The sequence below is a fragment of the Sebastes umbrosus genome, chromosome 2 (genome assembly GCF_015220745.1).
Source record: "Sebastes umbrosus isolate fSebUmb1 chromosome 2, fSebUmb1.pri, whole genome shotgun sequence".
NCBI classification, from domain to species: domain Eukaryota; kingdom Metazoa; phylum Chordata; class Actinopteri; order Perciformes; family Sebastidae; genus Sebastes; species Sebastes umbrosus.
In genome coordinates, this window is record NC_051270.1 from 24606211 (window position 1) to 24627510 (window position 21300).

Here is a 21300-nt window from a genome sequence, read left to right on the forward strand (position 1 = left end):
CCCCAGCCTGGACAGAATGATCAGCTTTTGCAGGTTTAACAACTTGAGTTATTAGCAACATGTGAATTCAGCATTAAGTGTAATGCGTAGTAATAATAATAATTATAATGAAAAGACAATACTCTTCTGTATGTTGTGTTCTTCAACACTGTCTGACGTGTTTCATTATTTGTTCTCCACAAATACTCGGGACACACACAGATTTGTTTGATTTTTTTTTATCAAAAAAGGATATAGAGTATTTCATTTCTACACAAACAAACCTCTCAATAATTTACACAGCAACAGAAGCCATAGAATCACACTGTAACTTCAGAGGCACAAAAACAGGAAACTTTTAACTACTTCAGGTTGCACATTTGTCATTTTTGAAAATGTAGAATTGCCTGTTTAGGTTTCATCCTTAATGTCGACGAATATTGTGACAATGAAATCAGGGTTGAACAGGGGGGAGGGAGGAGGTACATGTGGTTAAGTAGGGCAGCGGGGGTCCAGCCACTGGATTGAGAACATTAATCAAACTAAAAACGTGAGGAAAGAGAGAGAGAGGGGAGGAAACAACAGCACACAGTCCATGTGGACCACACCAAAACAAAAACAGAACATGAAGAAGAAGAGCATCCGCTTCTCAGACGGAGCTCTTTGTATCATTCTCATCTGGTGAGCAGCCCCGTCACAAACTCCTTGCACTTCCTTGTTGTCAAAGACGTTTGTGTTGGACTCTATTACTATATTTTTTATACATATATTTTTGTTTTTTCTCTTTACAAGTGTTTATTTTTTTTACATTTGTTATCACAAAAAACACGACTGTTAAACAAATGCATAAAAAAATGTTTACATAATGACTGTTCATGACTGTTTTGACCAGAACTGTTACTATGGATTTATTGCTTTGTACACTGAGTAATGTTTTGGTGCCACCTGCACACACACGGGTCCGTATATATACGCTGGAACCTCGCTGCTGCTGATGGTCTGTACTCCCTTTTAAAAAATATTGGACTTCCAGCTAAAACCCAGCTCTGCTCTTCACCTTTGGTTGATTGTGCAAAGAAATTGAAGCATCAGTAACAGTTTCTGAGACAAAGACAAATAAGTTGGAAAGAAAAAGAAACGTAAAAAAGGACATACTACAAATTCCACGTTGTTCCATGCATAAATACACATCCACACACACATTTATATTGTGAAGTGCTGACTTAAGGTCTCCACAGACAAATGAAACAAAGTTGGCCCCCTTCAGACCTGGTCAGTGTAAGTGCAGAATGAGGACAAAACATATTCAGGAGTGTGTTTGCTTGTTCTTTCTATTCAGGAGACTGAAACACTTTTCATCACCAGACTCCCATAAAGACAGATCACTACATTATACATCAACTCATAAACTGTGTCATCTCACTTCCATTCTCTAATGGAAATGGACAAATGGCAGTTTGTCCAAATTGCATTCATTTGTGATCGCCCCTCCTGCTGTATCGTCTCTATAACTGTATAGATTCATGTAAACAAGTATATATTTATGTAAACAAGTATATATTCATGTAAACACTCAAATACTTGTTTGGGAATGTTCAACTTATATAATGTCATTTTGACATTTCAAACTCTTCTCCCTTTAGTTTTAAAAACCCCGAAATCATATTTTCTCATCGGCTTCTCACTTTAAATAATGTAATCATACATGAACAACAGTATTGATTACTTCACATGATATATTTCTTTTTTTAAAACTTTGATTGTAGCTTTTTTTCATGAATGTACAATTTTATAGAGGAATACTTAGTTTTCAGGGCTTTAACTTTAAAATTACTCTTTTATCCATTTGATCATGTAAATATCTTTCACATTATTTTAATATAGTAAGACTCTCATACTGATTTTGGCTAATCTTCTGTACTTTACCAAAGTCTTTGAATTGCACAAACCCTTCTTAAATAAGGTTGTGTATGATCGTGAACCTCTTGGTCTAAATTTAATCTATAAACTCTTATACATCTTTACTCTCTAGTTATCTCTGTCATAAATGTTTTTGTTTAGACACATATTTCAACAATGCATTGGTACAACTAGACTTTTGCACCCGATTCGACTGTTATAAGGCCATTAAATAGGCATTATTGGTCGCTGTACATGTGGGTCAGTAGGGAACTACTACTACGCCTACAACGTTGTAAAAGTGAAAGCGAAACTGAAAAGCAACACGTTCTTACATGTTGTAAAACTGCATGAAATGTTACGTTTTCAACACAATGAAAACAATCTATTTAGGTTTAGGCAATAAAACCACTTAAGTTTATGGAAAAACATGTGTTTTGGCTCAAAACAACTGCGTTTCAAAAGTGAAAGTAAAACTTAACGCAAAGACAACGACACGTTGTTGGCATCACATGGGATGCAAATCCTGATCTCCTGGGTGAAAGCCCTGTGTTTTGTGTCCCATATGTCGCCCCCGACCTCCACTCCATATGGAGTATCACGCTGTCTACTACAGCGCCTCACTTCCGCTTATTCTCCTGTCATAATTACTATGGTCAATAGAGGTCGCTGTTGTCTTCTGTTATACCTTCTTTCGGTGATCCACCATGTGAGTAGATAATAAAACCTACTAGTGGGTGTAGTAGGCCCCTATTGACCAACATCTACATCTTGATTCTCTAGTTATCTCTGTATATTTATATATTTTAGTACTATATATTTTAGTTAAGACAAATCTTTCAACAATGCATTAGTACAACTAGACTGGTGCACCCAATTCAACTGTCATCAGGCCATTAAGTAAGCGTTATCAGTCGCTATAAGCACCATACATGTGGGTCAGTAGGGGCCTATTATGTATACTACGTCTACTACGATGTAAAAGTGAAAGCCAAATTTAAAAGCAACATGTTCTAACATTTAAAACTACATGAGACTTTACATTTTGAACACAGAGAAAAGGTTAGGTTTAGGCAACAAAAACACTTAGTTAAGTTAAGGGAAAAACATTGTGATTTGGCTTAAAATAATTACTTTGCAAAAGTGAAGGTTAAACTCAGTGCTTGTGAGCACAAAGACAGCTACATGTTGTTGGTTTCACACAGGATATGGAGTTTCATGCTGCCTATACTACAGCATCTGACTTCTGCTACTACTCCTGTCATAATTACTACAGTCGCTAGGTGTTTTTTTATACCTTCTTTCGGTGATCTACTGTTGTTAATAGATGATAAAACCTACTATTGAGTGTTGTAGGCTCTTACTGATCCACATCTATGGTGCTTATATTGACAGATAATGCCTGTTTAATGGCTTGATAACAGTCCAATCGGCTGACTTTTGACAGTAATAGTATAATGATGAGGATGGCTTTACTCCTGCACTACACTGCTGAGATGTGACGGGTTGATAACGCTAGAAATCAAATGCAAGAGGTACTGAGTTACAAAATGAATCACATGTAGCAAACATTAGACAGACATTTTCTTTTTTTACCTTATATGCAAGTAACCAAACAGTGCCACTCAAATCTCAGGTCACCTACATGTTGAGGACTTTTACACACACACAGAAGCCAGCGATAAGGAAACAAAAATCATCATATTGTGCATTAAAAGGACACACTACTCTGAGTGCATTCAGGAGAGATACAGTACAATCTATATCAACAGAGTGTCTAGTTTCTGTCTACGATGCTGTGCAGTGACGTATCTATACACTGTAATGGCTGGCTTGTAGGACGTCGTACTGTAACAGTTAATTTGATAAATAAGGGCTCGGCTCTGATTTAACCCTACGGGCTTCAGTGTGGTCAGGAAGCCTCGGCTGATGGGATAAAAATGTTCACCTGTACATACGATTGCACTCCAAACGAATATATCTATTATCAATATGCATAATAATACATTTACAGACTGCCAATTTGATATGTGTTACACCTCTATTAATCCAATATCTTTAATTTTTACATTAAGTTGATTCTTTTTTGATTTTCTCTTTTTTGAATTTGTGCAAACAATACAACAATGGATTGTAGTTTTTCTTGTTTCTCGTTTGTCGATATTTTTTATGACTAAACTGATGCACACTCAAGTCTACTCATGTGTCAGTGAATGTGTGTTTGGTCTAGGAGTATCCCTCATCCTTCCTGTATCCGTAGCCTCCGACCTGTGCTTCTTCCTGGACGTACTCCTCTGTCTTCTCCCAGCCTGACGCCCAGCCGCCGTTCACCTGCGTGGTCGCGCCGTACGACTTAGCCGTACCCCCAAGGGCACCGTAACCTTGAGTGATGTCGCCCGTCTCTTCTGCCAGCTCGTCCTCGTCTATAAAGCCGCACTTCTCCTCGCTGGTCAGTTCTGGGTCGGCCCACGGCTGTTTCTCTCCCGACGCAAAGATTCCATAGAAGATCACGCCCCCATAATGCACCATGGAGGCGATCAGGAACACAGACTGCCACTCCTCTCGAGTCTGAAGAGGGAAGGGAAACAAAAAGTTGTTTTTAACCCCTTAAAGGGACTATTTGTAACTTTCAGAATTGCTTGTTAACAGCGACACCTGTGGCTGTTAAGTCAACGAAAGTCAGCGTCGGGCTCGCTCTAAATAGACATGAACGAGCATCGCTCAAAACAATGAGGCGACACACGTCAGCTAAAGCCACAATATCACTCTATATTTCACCTGCCTGGCAGTAATGTTAGCTGACCAGACGAAGGTCTCTCCATGAATCACTGTTGAGCCTAGTGTTGACTTTTCCTGCTTCAGCCCCCCGGGTCGGTGTCGGGGCTGCAGCAGGAAGAGAAACGTTATCGCCTCCCGACTGCGACCGCAGGGAGACACCGGCACCCGGTCGGAGGCGATAACGTTACTCGCTGCGGAGCCCCGTCACTTCACAAGACACGGAAAACCTCTGTTGGTCTGGAGGAGCTGCAGCAGTTATTTCTGCACAAACGTCCACTGTACATTCACTACATATTCTCAGAGCTAAACTAACTCTTCTGCAGTGTGGAGTGAGCGCATATGCAAGCACATGGGATCCTGATCCGGTAGATTTTTACCTGTAAAAAGTTACAAACAGTTCCTTTAAAATATTTTTTTACATTTATCTTATTGTGAAGAAATCCCATTAGATCTCACCAACAAGTGTTGTCTGTCTGCCGGAGACATTGTTGTCCAATAACTATTAAAATCATTACCACCAACGTATACTTTACCATCCTGATGCTGTGAGTTCTCACTAGCTCCCCAAATGTGTATTATTTTGCAGCTGAAAATAGTCCCTAACAAATGCACAATTTACTTCTGTTTGAGTAATGTTTGCTAAGAACTACAGTGCCCAGCAGTTTGAAGACATTATTCAGCCTTTCTAAACAATCTCTGAACCCATCGGCCATCGGCCTGACAACGGATAAGCCTCTGGGTGCAAGGGGCTTTATTTCTGGTGTTCAGTGTAGCTAGCGGATGTCCGGGATGTAAGATTGGATTGAGATGGGAGACTGGAATTGGAGTTGAGAGATGACGTGTAAGGCCGGATTGTTTCACAAGTGGCCAGTTTGTAAGCTAATTTTAAACCAATAAAAAGCGAAATCATCGTCAGACGATAGACAATGGGTTCCCAGATTGCATTTCGGCCGGTGCGCTCTCTGTGTGTTATTAGTAAATCATGTCCCAAAATGTCTGCATTAAATTATTATAAATATCTTTGTTTTGTTTTATTTTGTAATCTATTATGGTTATATTCAACACAGAAAATGATGATGAAAGTGCTGCTGAGAACAAAAAAAATGCATTTACTGATTAGACGTCTTAACACTTGACTTTAACGCCGCCATATTTAGCAATTACAAGCAGTATATAAACTGTATATACTGTTTATTTAGCTTTATGCTAAATAGGGGGACTTCAAGTGTTGTAGGTCTTTAAGATCTTTAAGAATTACTGCATACATGAAATGAGAGGATCTTTATTGCTGCCTTGTTTGGTGCCTAAATGGAGAAGCTCATACCTTGTTCTTTGTCATAGTACCAACAATTATCGGGCACACCATCCCAGACAGGGTCCCCACACCATTAGAGATGCCCATTAGGATACTGGCGTAGCGTGGAGCGATGTCCAGATGATTGACATTAAAGCCTGATGGAGAAACACATACAATTTACAATATTGTTGATACATTTTACCTTTTTGAATTAGGACAAGGCCAGACAACCAGATTTAAATGCCAAACCACTGTGACAGTATGTATCAAGTAATAAAAGCATGAAAATCAGGACAGTTGTAGATAAAAGTAGCACAAACGGTGACCATCTTGTTGCAGAATATAGGCAGCAACTCGCCACACATCCTCCTCCTCCTCCTCCCCCACCCTGACTGGCTGAATGAGTAAGTGTCCTCGCGATCTGCCTCACACCGCCTGCTGGCAAACCCCCCGAGACAGCTAGCACTGAATTATTAAACACTCCGGCAGAAAGCTCAGGAACAACAGGCAAGAAAACTGATTTTGCACACAGTCACAGACCTGAGCATAAACATGGAACGATCTGTTGAATGAATGGCTGAAGAAAGGTTCATTTTGCCAGTCAGATAAAATGTGTTATAAATAATATCTGAAATATGATGTCTTAAGGAAGTCTGTAGCTACGCAGCAAATATTGATTAAGCTCAGTGCTGGTGTTATTTGGGTGCTGCAAATACAATTTGAAAGAGAACACTACATCATTTTATCAAATAACAGCAACACACCACTGCTTGGGATGTTTTGTTAGACAAAACTGTCTGTAATTTCAAATACATTTCAACGCTGTTTGTTATAATATGTTATAATCCCCACACTCATAGTCACATGACAAATAGTCTGGAAAGAAAATAAAAACCAACTATATAGTCTTATCATCAAAGAAACTCGAGTTTAGGTATAATGTTCACCACTTCTACATGCTCTCAGTTTACTCTAACCTAACAACGTTAGAGAAATTATATAGAAAAGGAAGTTTCGACTGGAAGTACAGGATTATCAACTACTTAAGCAAAGGTCTTGTTTCCATTGGCGATTTTAGACTCTTTTTAGGGGTACTCAAGCCCACCTAAATTTCATCTCAGCACCACTAAAAAAATAATTATCAAACCCTCTGAGACCCGCATGAGTACCAGCAATACCTGTGAACATTAGGCTACTGTCTTTAAGAAGCTGTAGCTAAGTGGGGTCTTAAAGCTAGAGTGAAGATATTGGTCTCATACTGTATATGAAACTAGAAAACCTAAGGAAGGTGTCATCCATTTCATGTTAGCTTGTCGGGAAGGAGGCTAAATAACGCTCTGAAGTTAGTCTAAATTTTGGTGAGGAAAAACTGGCATGGCGATTTTCAAAGGGGTCCCTGGACCTCTGACCTCAAGACATAAAGACATTTCCACCATAACTTGGTGCAGAAAATGCAGAAATTGGTGCATAAATAATCATCAGAATGCAGGAAATGAAGTGTTTGACTCTCAAAAAAACTAAACCTACGCCCTTGATTGTACACATTACACATTCTCACTAGGGGCTGAGCCCCACTAAAGGTCTGATCCAAGAATTGTACCTTTTGGAAAAAGTACTTGTTCTCTTTCTTACAAATAGTTAGATGAGAAGATCTACACAACTCTAAAGTATTAGAGAGGTATCGATCTTCTCATCTAACTCAGCAAGAAAACAAATAAGTTAAAACTATTTCTTTATCTACACATTTGAATTTCACTGTTCACCTTATTTACAAAGCACTGGCTTATTTTCAAAATCATGCCAATATACAGTACAGTAACAACAAACAGTTGTTGTAGTAAAAGGTATTAGTCACATATTTATCCCCTTCACATGTGTCTTCTAGCCTCCTCTTAGACTCCCCAAATCCATTCAGCCCTTCTGTTGGGAAAACTATCCAAAGCCACACTACATTAGACCCAGTAAAACAACCCCTCAACTGTAATCACGTCATTTTAACTCCAGTATGTATAGTACTAAATTATAAATTACGTTCTGATTGAGCAGTAAGTGTGTTTTACTTGTACTAACCTGATATAGCAAATCCACTGAAGCCCACTGCCAGCACCAGGAAGGAGATGGCCATCCCTTTGCTGTGGGAATATCCCACCACCAGCAGCAATGTGGCCTCCATGCCAAATCCTGGCAGAGACAGACAGCAGGTCACACACACACACACACACACACACAAAGCCCAAGGGCTGTTGGTCATCGCGGTGCCAATTGAATTAAGCATGATACATGGCCTGCAATCAATTACGTAAGTGACAGATATGAAATCAATGCACAGTCACAATCAGCGAGTCAACTAAGTATTGAACAGTTAAAATATAAACACAAGTATCTCTCTGGCAGCGATGAGCAACCACAAGAAGAGCAGTATGGATCTAACACCCTGTCGCTGTGCAGAGAGAGGTGTGGAAAATGATATTTCATCCTCGGTTCAGACTTCTCACCTCCACAGTTCATGATTTTCCTGACAGTGGTGGTCGTCAGGATGTTCCTGCTGCGCAGGTAGTCGGCCAGCTGGCCGCCGATGGGCACGATGATGGTCATCACCAAATGTGGCAGGGCGGACAGCATGCCGACCTACAACCACATGCAGGAAATCAATTCAGCTGCAGTTGATAAGACAGCACAATAAATTCATGAGGCCTTTCTGAGGAAATACATCATTTAGTGTATGTCATTTTTTTTTTCCTTCTTTTTCATCTATAAAATGCAGCATTGCATTGTGGGATTGTTGACATGGACACTACTTTTTTGTTCCATTGTCTAAATTTTTGAGGGCACTATAGTGAATAAATTTGGGTAAATATAGTGTACTTTATGGTAAATAGGGTGATTTTAGTGAGTTCCTGAGTGTTAATGACTTAATTAAAATCATCATTACACAATCATGAATATTTAATGTTATAAATACTTAAGAAATGAAATAATGTTTTTAGGGGCTTTATGAGATCATGTACAATATTAAACAGAAATGTTGCCATTTGATGATTTGTACAAGAGTTAGCATAATATCCATTTACACCCAATCTCGGATCCCATCGGATATCGTTCTGACAAAGTCTCTGGGGGCAAAGGGCTATATTTCTGGGGTTCTGGTGCAGCCAGCGGTTATCCGGGCCAAGACTTCCTTTTCCGTGTGCTGCTCATTGTTTACCGTCCGATTAGCAACTTGAGATGTTAGTATTATTGTAAAGCAGCCAGTTTACAAGCTAAATTTAAACCATGGAAAGCTAAATCATTTTAGGATGATAGCTGCTGGGTTCCCAGATTGCATTTCAGCCAATGCGTTCCGCCTCTTTTGCTCTCCACATGGACTTTTTAACAAAGCCTGCTCGAACGTGATTGGTCAATACTACTCGGACTACAAAAGGAAACCATGCAATTTCACTTCTAAAAAAAAAAAAAACATCAGCGTCAAGTAATTTGTGAGAGCAGTAACTTTGACAATCTTTTGTATCCTTTGTGAACCGATGCTGCCTTGTTATGTAATGTAGCAGTTCATGAGGCCAACAGTTGCACTGACATTGATTTGGATAATGAATCATTCCAGGAGCAAAGCGTCACATGCTCAGCTCTAAAACATCTGGCACCAGTGTTGTGTAATTTTTCCATAGCATTTTAATCTATCATGTATTGATCTCTTAAGTCATGCTCCATGTTTGTCACTTGACTTGTACTGTAAGCTCACCTTGCTTATCTCAAAGCCAAAGACTTCCTCAAAGTATGCAGGCTGGCTGATCAGCAGCAGGTAGAACGTCCAGCTCCTGCAGAAGTTGGCCACGATGATTGCATAGACGGGCATCGAGGTGAAGAACTTCTTCCAGGGGGTCTTGAATTTCTGAAATAGATTATCACAAAGGATTGAATTTTATACATGTTTGATAGTGTCTCTCTGACAATAAACAAATGGTTAAACTGTAGCTTGGTGTTCTAGTACCCTTTACAACATAAAAGGTTGAAAACAAAGAGTGCAGTAAATTACATTTATTGTCTTCCTTAAGTCTAGGATGTTACCTCGGCAGGACCCGATAGCCTGGCGCTCTCTCCAATGCTCTCCTCGATGTAACAGCGTTCCTCATCAGTGATGGTAGGATGTTCAGCAGGGCTCTCATAAGACACAAGGATCCAGAACATGTACCAGAAGATGCCGAAGACTCCTGCATATATCACAGACAGAAAAACATGTCAGAACTTAAGATAATTACACAGCACCGCAGCTAGTCTTGACCTCAGCGGTGAGTACACACACACAAAGAGGGTTTGTCTGATCTTTTCCAAAATGCCTGAGAGAATAAAACGCAGACAGGAAAGCTAACTGTATCCAGTCCAGAGAGAAACATGGGGGGTTATTTATTGACACACCAAAACATCGGGGGGAGGAAATCAATACGCAGTCTGCCCGGATAAATCCATTTGACTTTCACTGTGTGTCAAACTCTAAAGGTTTCAACAAGCTTAAAACACTTTAGCCACACATTTTTCCACCTTTTTGTCATCATTTCACCACAGACCTCATCTCATATTCACTTGTGCAACACACACACACACACACACACACACACACACACATGCAGCATCAATCAATCTTACCATAGACGTAGAACACGGAGGACCAGCCTGAGTACTGAACCAGGATCCCAGCCAGAGGCATCGCTATCACAGCACCAGCATAAGAGCCTGACAGAGAGCGAGACAACACAGTCACCTTCTTAACCAATACAGTTACTGTATATAGAACATTCATGAACCCAATTTCTAAATGTCAATAGGAGAAATGAGTATTTACCACAGAATGAGAGGGTGGCCAGACGACTCCTCTCCAGCGGAGGAGCCCACTTACTCCAGATGCCATGACATGCCGGGTAGGTCACTCCCTAAACACAGCACACAGCAACAGTCTGTGTTAACTCACGGTGAAGAAACGTGCAAAAACAGTTTAGAGCAGACTGGAACTCCTGATGCACACAGATTGTTTTGGAAATGTATGTATTCAATGAGAGTGGTCAATGCTCCATGTTGGCCATTTTTGGCATTTGGAGAAAAAATATGGTTGTGGCTAGAAGGTAGCATGCAAACTGCGAAGCTCTTGCAAGATGGTTAAGGTTAGGCATTGACCTTGAATGGTTAAGGTTAGGATAGGTCGTCGGGCAGCGAGTCTCGTGAGAGTATTTTTCAAGTTTTCGCAATTTGCAGGTTACCTTCTAGACACAACCAAAATAAATATACAGGTTTGTACAATGGACAGATTATAGGAATTAGTTTGCACCCATTTTTGATTGATCCAGCACAGTATCATAGTAATAATGCTCTCAAAATCCTTACCTAATTAGAAATTAAACCATTTTTTTTACATCCATTTCCAACATTATAAAGGCATTATAATGCTTCCCATTCAAGTTGTATTTCTGGATTATTTGAGTGTATTAGAGCTGCAATGATTAATCAATTAGCTGTCAACTATTAAATTAATCAGCAACTATTTTGATAATCGATTTAAGTAATTTTTTAAGAAAAAAAAGACAAAATTCTCTGATTCCTGCTGCTTAAATGTGAGTATTTTCTGGTTTCTTTACTCCTCTATGACAGTAAACTGAATATCTTTGAGATGTGGACAAAACAAGACATTTAAGGACGTCATCTTGGGCTTTGGGAAACACTGATCGACATTTTCTGACATTTTTTATCGACCAAACAACTAATTGATTAATCGGCTAAAAAATCAACAGATTAATCGCCAATTAAAATAAGAAAGTTAGTTGCAGCCCTAGGATGAACTAACAATCTATGAGGGAATACCCTTTAAGATATGAACATGAACCAACAGATGTCTGATATAATAACTAACAAAAATTAACATTTTCACCCCTGTAATTACCATGAACAAATTGCCACGGAGCCATGAGCAAAGAGGACCTGATGAGCGGTTCATGGAGCAGAGCAGCCCTGCAGCTATTAAATGTTCATCAGACACTAATTTGAACAAACCGTGCTGACGTTAAATACAATCTGCATGGACTTTCTTAGGAGAGCAGTGCAGTGCTTATTTATCTATTCTTCAGAAAACTGATACAAATCTATCATTTAGCCTCCAATAAAGATGTGCTGCAGCATGAGGCTACTGGTGAAAGATTTATCTACCATCATGACTAAGCGTTTCATACCATTTGTCCAAAAAACACTGTTCCACTGTCCTAAAAAAATGATCCCCTGCCTATACAAATGATGCCTAACATCTTCATCTTTACATTTCATGACACATTTGCATACGTAAGAACTGTAGTATCAGCTGTCTGTATTTTGCACAATAACAGACACATTTCCTCAACATCAGCTACACAGCATGCTGTATATATCTGGGTGTCATGTTTCACGATGAAGCCAGAGGATTGATGTGCTTTTGTCTATCAGCATTTTCCTTTGCATCTATTTGTAAACCAGTTGTGTTTCCAGGAGACAAAGTGTGACAGCATCATAGGAAGCTGGACTATCCCACAAACACTCAGCTGTAGACTGGATCAATACAGCTCGTCTCTCATTTCCTCTGGCTGAATATCCAGTGCATGTTACAGTCTTTCCTCTGCTTTCTATTTGCAGGAAGCCCCTTTGTGTGTAGTGTATTATTGCAGATCCTCAGACATGTGTTACCATCCAGTATATGTTCTATTAATAGTGAGAATGTTTTCAGTGCTGATTTTTAATTGTGTAAACAATAAATCTGTCCACAATTTATATTAGGAAAGAAGGAAAAAACATTTAAAAAATGCTGTAATGCATCTTTTATACGTTAACATGCTCTTACCTCCACCAATCCTTGTAATATCCTCACAAAGATGACACACCCATAGTGGACTCGGGCAGCAGAGGGGATGAACATGTTGAAAATCGAAGTCAGCACAATGGCTGCACCAAATACCCTGAAAATAATAAGATGTGTTTGATTTATTATTATTATTTCACTGAACTGAATGTATGACATTGACATGTATTTAAGCTTTTTGCCATGGTGACAGGGAGCAGAGCATTGAGATTTCACATTAGATTAATTATTTTAGCAAAATATTATTGGCCTCTGGTTTTTTTTTTAATTACACTTTAATTTTCTAAAAGAGAATACCCATGAAAATCATTGATTTATAATCTACATGAAAGGCCATTAAAAGTGTCTTTGTCTTTCTCTGTCACATTGAAACACCTCTGTGGTGTATAGCTTATCATTTATCAGTATCGATGCTGAACTGCACGTTGTGTCCTCAGTTCTGATTGGCAGGCGCGCCTCTGACGTCATAGAGGTACATATTTTAAGGAGCAACTCGCACAGTCACATCGATACGCACGTGTCGCCTATAGCAACCATTTTCACTTTGGTGCCCTAATGTCTCAAAAAATGTGTTTTTCATGAATAATTCATTTTAATTTTAATTTCACATTGAAATTTTTTACATTTTTACAACATTTGCACAAAGCTGTGATGTGCCTTTGATCTACACCATACCACCAAATACACCAAGTACCTTTACTGATTTCTTTCTATTTCTACAAAATTAATAATTCTGCTCAGTCTGACATAAAAATAAATGCTTTGATTTTTGATTTTTGAATTTTGAATTTGCTAAATATCTGCCAGAGAGGAGGCTGTCTGTTAAAACGCTTTAAGGCGTTATTGAGGAAATAAAATAAAAATTCTTAGAATAAATGACAAACATGATGTTTCCATAGCAGCTGAGGCAGAAAGGCCATGAACACCGAGCTCGTTCTCATTTCTGTCACGTTTTCCCGCCCCCTCTCATGTGCACGCGGGGGGCACACCCTAATCCGGTTGAGACTACTGTTGGGCACGAGACCAATTGATTCGATTACATCCTCGTGTCAATCAACAGCACGAGCGACACACAGACAGCCAGGGAAATAAAAAAATATATATACAGTATATATATATATAAAAAAACCAAAAAACGAGCATTAAAACCTTTAGGTAGGTTAGCAGGTAGATTTGTTAGACTATTGGCTGCACTCATTAATAATTATGATTAGTCAATATTAGGCTATTGTTTGCCTTTTTATTTAAAGGCCTAAATGGTCACTATACATCCTATATACCACTTTATAGACTGCACATATGTACATATAACATTTATTTATTGTACATACTACATGTATTTATTGACGGACTGCATACACTATGTTCACCCATTCACTCTGTATCTTTTATATCTCTATTATTGTTTTTATAATTGTTGTATACCTTTACCTCTCCTGTGTTTCACTCTGTTTGCTGATGTTGCTGCTTTGACACCTGAATTTCCCTCCGGTGATTAATAAAGGTTCATCTCATCTTATCTTATCTTATCTTATCTTATCTTATCTAATCTTATCTTATCTTATCTAATCTTATCTTTGTCATTGTTATAGCTTGGTCAAGATTTAGGCCTCTATAGTGTTGAGCTGGAACCATTTTGCCTTATATCCATGGTATGTATAGGCACATATCAGCATATTATTCTAGTATGAATATTCCAGCCTCTAGTGTTTGTAATAATGATGGTGACGTGCATTGGCTGTGCTCATGTGAATTAAAGCCTTTGGCGTCTGGTCTCCATGAGAGAGGACAGATTAGACCTGCTCCTCCAGGGAGCTCATTAACAGGTGGCACAGAGCCCTGACACCAGGAGCCTGTCTGTCTGCCTGTCTGCCTGTCTGCCTGTCTGCCTGTCTGTCTGTCTCTCTGTCTGTCTGCCTCTCAATGGGGATTCTTCAATTCATAATTCAGAGAAGAAGAATGACGCCATTTTTTTATGTCTGGCCTTGGCTGTGTTTTTTTTTTTAATTATTATTATTGTCTGGATTTATTCCAGCCCCCATGTGTTGGTTTTCGTTTCCTACGTATTTTAAAAATAACAAACAATACATAATGAGAGTGAGAGGAAGGGAGAGTCCGCCAACTGTCCAGTCATTTCGTTTAATTAGCCAAATAATGATTTTTTTTTTTTTTTTTAACTCCTCCTGCACACTGCAGCTGTCTCCGTGTAGTATTCCTGGTGATTGTGTGGGAGTGTCTCCTACCTGTTCGCTGCCAGTCTGGAGGAGATGTATCCTCCAGGGATTTGCGTAACGATGTAGCCCCAGAAGAAAGACCCGTGGATCAGCCCCACCGTCTCTGGATCCCAGTTGAATTTAGCTTTCTGGGAGATAAAAATATATATTATAATAAGCAACACTAACTGAATGTTGAATATTGTTAAATGACCTCAATTTTTTAGGCAAATCAATCAAAAAAACAAACGAAAAACATTTATTCTCTGAATGGATTGATCGAAAGCCAGCTATAGGCCTGTTTATCATTAAAGGCCTGCAAAGGTTTATTTTGATCAGATGACATTGATCTGTGCACCAAACTCACTCATGTGTCACTGAGGAGCTGTGTGCATGTACATAGCTGCTGTGTGCTGGATGTTTAAAGGATATGATTATAGGCTATATTTTATTATCCTTAAATGTGGCTTGCTTTGTCTTTTCTTATTTTATTGACAGTTTGATTTGAACTGTTTTTACTGTTTTTTTCTGCGGACCAGAAAGACTAGTGACCAGTCTGTGGAAGCTAATGGATCCAAAATAAAGAATAAAATAATGTATTTGGCCTAAACGCAAAAAAAACCAATATATGCATCCATTTTATACATGTAAATGCAAATATAACCTTTACATAGGCTGTTGTGAATCAACTTATTTAGACATATTTTTGAAAGATGTAGCTTATGTCTCTTTTAACTGATTTGTTTGTGTTTTTTTGCAAATAGACAGTCAATGAAATGTGTACTTTAGAATAACATCAACTGTTACTAAAGCCTAAATCATAACTGTCACGTTATGAGTTAGGCTTTTCATGCAGGACACAGAGATGCAATTGATCCTTTCAAAATTGCATCATACATTAATCAAATAGTATATGCTATAAAAGCTATAGCTGACAATATATTTCAGGATCTCTAATGCGCATTTTGTCACGTTTTTAGGATTTTTACGCACAAATACCCACTTCAATTAAAAAAAAAAAAGAAAAAAAAGCTAATCAGCCAAATGATTATTGGGGACCATTAAAGTGATTTTATGTCTTAAAGGTCCCATATTATGCTCATTTTCAGGTTCATACTTGTATTTTGTGTTTCTAGAACATGTTTACATGCTGTAATGTTAAAAAAAACAACTTTATTTTCCTCATACTGTCTGTCTGAATATACCTGTATTTACCCTCTGTCTGAAACGCTCCGTTTTAGCCATTTTGACGGAATTGCAACAAAATTACATTGCTAGGCAACAGCTTGGGTCCATGTGTACTTCCTGTTAGCTGATGACATTTACATACACTGCAACCAGGAAATAAACTGGGACACATTTAGAATGTTTACGTTTAAAATTGTGTCAAGGGTCTAAATATTGTATATTTGTGACATCACGAATGGGCAGAAATCCTGACAGCTTGTTTCAAATGCAGAGTTTCTGAATACCGGCTGTGTGTATTTCCCTGTGGATTGAGTGTTTCGATACTTTCACACTATTTATAATAAAAAAACATGAAAATCTCACTTTTTTAATAATATGGGATCTTTAAGTTGTAACGATGTCACAGATAAAAAATAACCACAATATGATTCATAAGTGATTATAAGTATGCTCAAAACAGTCCATCATTCATTCTCTTCTCTGCTCTTCTGGTAAAGGATAGCTTACCTTACCTGAAAGATGTAACATGTTTGATTTACATCTAGATGCACGCACCGGTAATGGCCTGCTTTATAATAAAACATATAATATGGGACCTTTAATATGACAGAAGGCCTTATATATATATTCTGTATATCTCATGTGTGGAGGAATTCATTTCCCTTTTTCTTTCTTTTTTTTTTCTTTCTCTAAAATCAGAGTCAGGTGTCTCGTGTCTCCAGTCTCGTGTCTACGTTGCTTTCTACGTCAGAGGTTCCTCTGCCTCCGTTGCCACACCTCTTTGATGATGATCTTGCCGTTCTCGTGGATGGTGCTGTTGTTGACCATGCCCACTATGGCCACGCCCAAGTTACACCGGATCCCGAAGGAGATGCAGAAGCCCAGGCCGCTCATGATGGCGATGATGTAGCGCCGTGGCAACCCGAAGCAGTAGCAGTCACAGAGAGGCGGCTTCTTCTGCGCGGCCTCTCGAGGCCGACCGTCCTCCGTCAGCTCCATCACATCTCCGCTCTTCTGCTTCCTCTCGAGCACCCTGCAACAGCCAGTTTTCTCTCATCAAATATCATCATGTGAGATGATGAAGCAACCTAAACAAAAATCTAAAAAAAAAATAAAAAATCTATTTCTAAGGAGGCCCATTTTTTATTCCCACTTGTGTGAATATTTCATTGTGGACTGTGTGCTTGGTGGTTTGTGTGCCTGTTTGAGATTTTTTTTTTGTCATGTCAATAAAGAAAATCTGAATCACCATCATCATAATAAAGCAGCTGTATAGGTGGAGAGGCCTCCATCCATACTGTGTTTGCTTCTGCCACACACCATAAGTGTGATGTGCTATTGTGTATAGCTGTGTATTGTGCGTTTTGTATGTTCTTTCTTGTATGACTGTAGTATGTTTCTTTGTTTTGACCTGCCAAGGGACTCACATATGTGAATTAGATTAAAACTATAATCTGGTGACATTTATGTTTTAAGCTGTAAATGGTCCCTTTTAAATAAAATAAAATAAAAAATTTATATATTTCATTATGGACTGTGTGCTTTGGTGGTTTGTGTGCCTATATATCTGAGATGGTTTTTTGTCAAGTCAATAAAGAAAATGCAGGAAGGAGGCAAATCTGAATAACCATCATCATAATAAAGCAGCTGTATAGGTGGAGAGGCCTCCATACTGTATTTGCTTCTGCCACACACCATAAGGAGGAGCATCAAAAGACATGAACAACGAATTAAAAGCAAATATGTTCTTCTGTATAATATTAATCATAATAACAAACGATGTCAGCTCGATCATATTCTGCTTCCTCTCTAGCACCCTGCAACAAGCCAGGAGGTGAGAGAGTCTAGACAAGTGTTCCCTGATATCAAATAGCATCATGTGAGATGATGAAGCAACCTAAAACCAAAAAGATCTAAAATATCTATTTCTAAGGAGGCCCATTTTTATTCCCACTAGTGTGAATATTTCACTATGGACTGTGTGCTTTGGTGGTTTGTGTTCCTATGTGAGATTTTTTTTGAGGCCTCCATACTGTATCTGCTTCTGCCACACACCATAAGGAGGAGCATCAAAAGACATGAACAACGAATTAAAAGCAAATGTGTTCTTCTGTATTTTGCGCTTAAAAACATAATATTAGTAATAATAACAAAACGAACAAACTTCGCCTTTGGAGCTGAAACCAGGCTAACACGTCTCTGACTGTACCGCATTGCAGCAGCAGCTCACTTTCACTCTCACTCATTAGCATTCAGCAGCAGCTCCAGACACACACACACACACACACACACACACACACCGTGGGCATTCCTCAAAGCCCCATTTTTTTTTTTTCCACGAAAGTCACATTTATTGGCCACACGCTGTTTGTCCAAATTCAGGATTCACGTAAAATGATTCAAATTAAAAATGAAAATTTAAATTATTTGTGTCTGTAAACGGATGAAAAGCAACAGGGCTTATAAATAAATGATGACAGAAAAAATAATCGAATAATAAAATGTAAATGGATGACTTGCAGTGAAATCAAAGGCCTCAGAAAAAAAGAAGAAGAAGACATGCGTTTTACTGAAAGATCATTGAAACCAACACTTCTGTAGATCATCAATTCATTTGCATGTGATTTTACTGTATTTATACTTCAGGTTGTAATGAATTAAGTTGCACAGGAACAAAAAAAAAAATGCATGTCTTAATGCAAAAATATAATAATGCAAAAACTAGCAAGATGTCTTAAAAAAGAAAACCCAATCAATCCTGTCAGCTGAAATGACCAAAAGCTCTTCAAATGAACATGAGACCCAGGCTGCAGGGTATCATTGTGTGTGAGTCATTGTGTTTTTTCTTTCTCCACATAATATGAAATGCATTATAAATTATGAATGAATCCCCCCAAAATCCTGCACGTCTCCTGTACGTCCTGCATGTCTAACCTGTCTGTCTGCTAATGAGATACACGCGCAAAGGCCCTCCTGCATCAGCACCAACTGACTGCGTGCACGCTCTCATCCATCCAGTCCAGTGGCATCTACGTACATCACACACACACACACACACACACACACACACACACACACACACACACACACACATTTGATTGCATAATGTTCCTCTCACTTCTAGAGGCGTGACTAGAGAGTTGTAAAACAGTTTTGGGTGACCTGCAGACCTTCAAACCATCACTGACTCGTGTCTTGGTTAAAATAAAGCATGCAAAATAATCACACTCACACACGCACCAATCAAGATGAGAAAAAAAAAACACAAGCCAGTCCTTACCTGTACATATGAGCCAGGGTCTTCCCTGCAAATTCCTTCACCCCCACCTTCACAGACTCCATATCCAGTTTCTATTATAGGCCTATTTCTCACTAGTATTTCTACTGCTTATTCGTCATGTTGCCGACTGCAGCGGCTGCAAAGGAAAACAACACACCAAGTTGCGCTGAATCTGAGTCCACCAGGGAGGCGACTATCCCAAAAAAGGCGCGTCTAAATTTTCACAACGAGAGCGCAAAAAAATAAATAAAGAGGAGGAATCAAACGATGTGTGCGCCTTCATTCATCCAGCAGCAGCAGCAGCAGCCCATCTTCATCTCCTCCAGCCTGCTGGCGCACAGCAGCCGCGCAGAGTGCCATCATCATCACGACGGAGAGAAAAAGGAGTGGATGATGTGTTGTCCGGAATAAAAGAAAAGAAAAAAGAGAGAGAGAGAGAGAGAGAATGAATGGGTTAAATAAATAAAAAAAGCTCAAAGTTAAAGCAGAAGTGTGTGTGTGTTTGGAGTATAGCTTCAATAAATCAAAGAGGGAGTGATGCTGGCTCGTGTCTCCTGTGGTGCGCGCAGGTTCATCTGACGTCGTGTTTCAGCACCGAGGTCAGCGACAGCAGCTCCGCGTGCCACATCTGGCCAGCTGCTCAGCGCACATGAAGGAAGGCCACAGTCGAAATATAACATGCTGATACATATACATATATATGAGTCAGTGTATTTTAGTCATTTCATAAAACATTGTGGGGGTGGGGATGTTTTTTATAGTTCAATCTGTCTACACTCAGCCTAAAATGTGAGATATATAACACAATTTTATGTATTTAGATTATGTTTCTTTATTTTGTGCGTTTTTATGATTAAAATGTATTTAAAAAAACAAGGACAGTCAAACCCCATGTATGAGAGCTGCAGCCCTCCTGAGGGCGGTGCTATGGAAACCAAATGAGCAGAGTGGATCTCCTCCTCTCCATCCTCCACCTCCACCCAACCAGCTCCTCTGCTCAACGGAGGAACCCATCAATAATTTAAACCTATTTTCATCCCCTAGACAACCACATCTTCCCCCAGAAGCATGCACAAAATTATGATATATACGTCATCTAATAAAATATCCCTCTGCAGACCAAGGCTACCACTACTACTAATGCATATAATAATAATAATAATAATAATAATAATAATAATAATAATAATAATAATAATAATAATAATAGTAACATTTTAAGATCTATATCTTCAGATGTGCGATTAGAGGACAAAAGAGAAAAGAGAAAAAAAAGCGACCAGTGTCTTTCTTTTTCATTTGTTGGTATTGGCTGCCATCTGGCGGTCACACCTGACACTGCATCTTGCTCTCATGTTCCAACACTCACACTATCATAGTACAGAAAATTATTTTGTATGTCCCAGTACTTAGTATATAAAATGCAGTATGCCAAAAATACCAGGATGTCCTAATACATACTAAAATAATGCACACAGTGCACTTTCATAGACTAAGCTACTGGAGTTACCCTGCACTATACTCATTTTTAACAGTTTTCTTCATCTCCTTGTATTTTTATATCTGGTATATTTTTTTTGTACTTTGTACTTTGTACTACTAACTTTTTTACTTGCCTTTTCACTAACATGTTTTGCACTATGGAACTGTGATGATGGGAACTTGAATTTCCCCTAGGGATCAATAAAGTTACTATCCATCTATCCATCTATCTATCTATCTACCTACATTCGGTCGTATTCTGCAATATGCAAGCCAGCATGCTTTTCTGGCTATTCTGACCCACAATCCACTGTAG

At 38.9% G+C, this 21300-nt stretch overlaps 1 protein-coding gene and 1 long non-coding RNA gene across 2 annotated transcripts; one reads left to right on the plus strand and one right to left on the minus strand.

Moving 5' to 3' along the window:
* Nucleotides 1–202: 202 nt before the first annotated feature.
* Nucleotides 203–20193, minus strand: slc17a6b (solute carrier family 17 member 6b). The gene is made up of 12 exons (XM_037747365.1): nucleotides 19503–20193; nucleotides 17000–17255; nucleotides 15065–15183; nucleotides 12804–12918; nucleotides 10791–10878; nucleotides 10595–10681; nucleotides 10019–10161; nucleotides 9693–9842; nucleotides 8449–8581; nucleotides 8024–8134; nucleotides 5981–6108; nucleotides 203–4446 (listed from the first exon to the last, which is right to left on the minus strand). Exons 1-12 carry the CDS (start codon nucleotides 19562–19564, stop codon nucleotides 4105–4107), a joined length of 1734 nt encoding a protein of 577 aa, XP_037603293.1. The 5' UTR covers nucleotides 19565–20193; the 3' UTR covers nucleotides 203–4104.
* LOC119474968 lies at nucleotides 2182–17964 on the plus strand. Its single transcript, XR_005203691.1, has 3 exons — nucleotides 2182–2240; nucleotides 10973–10975; nucleotides 17549–17964. It is a non-coding gene; the product is annotated as an uncharacterized LOC119474968 (long non-coding RNA).
* Nucleotides 20194–21300: the final 1107 nt, after the last annotated feature.

Excerpts from the sequence above, each read along its gene's own strand:
- slc17a6b (XM_037747365.1), bottom strand. The coding sequence starts at position 19,564 with ATGGAGTCTGTGAAGGTGGGGGTGAAGGAATTTGCAGGGAAGACCCTG. Across the intron at positions 10,682-10,790 it reads GGCCACCCTCTCATTCTGTG|GCTCTTATGCTGGTGCTGTG; the intron begins GTAAATACTCAT and ends GCTCTCTGTCAG. Across the intron at positions 9,843-10,018 it reads GGCTATCGGGTCCTGCCGAG|AAATTCAAGACCCCCTGGAA; the intron begins GTAACATCCTAG and ends AATCTATTTCAG.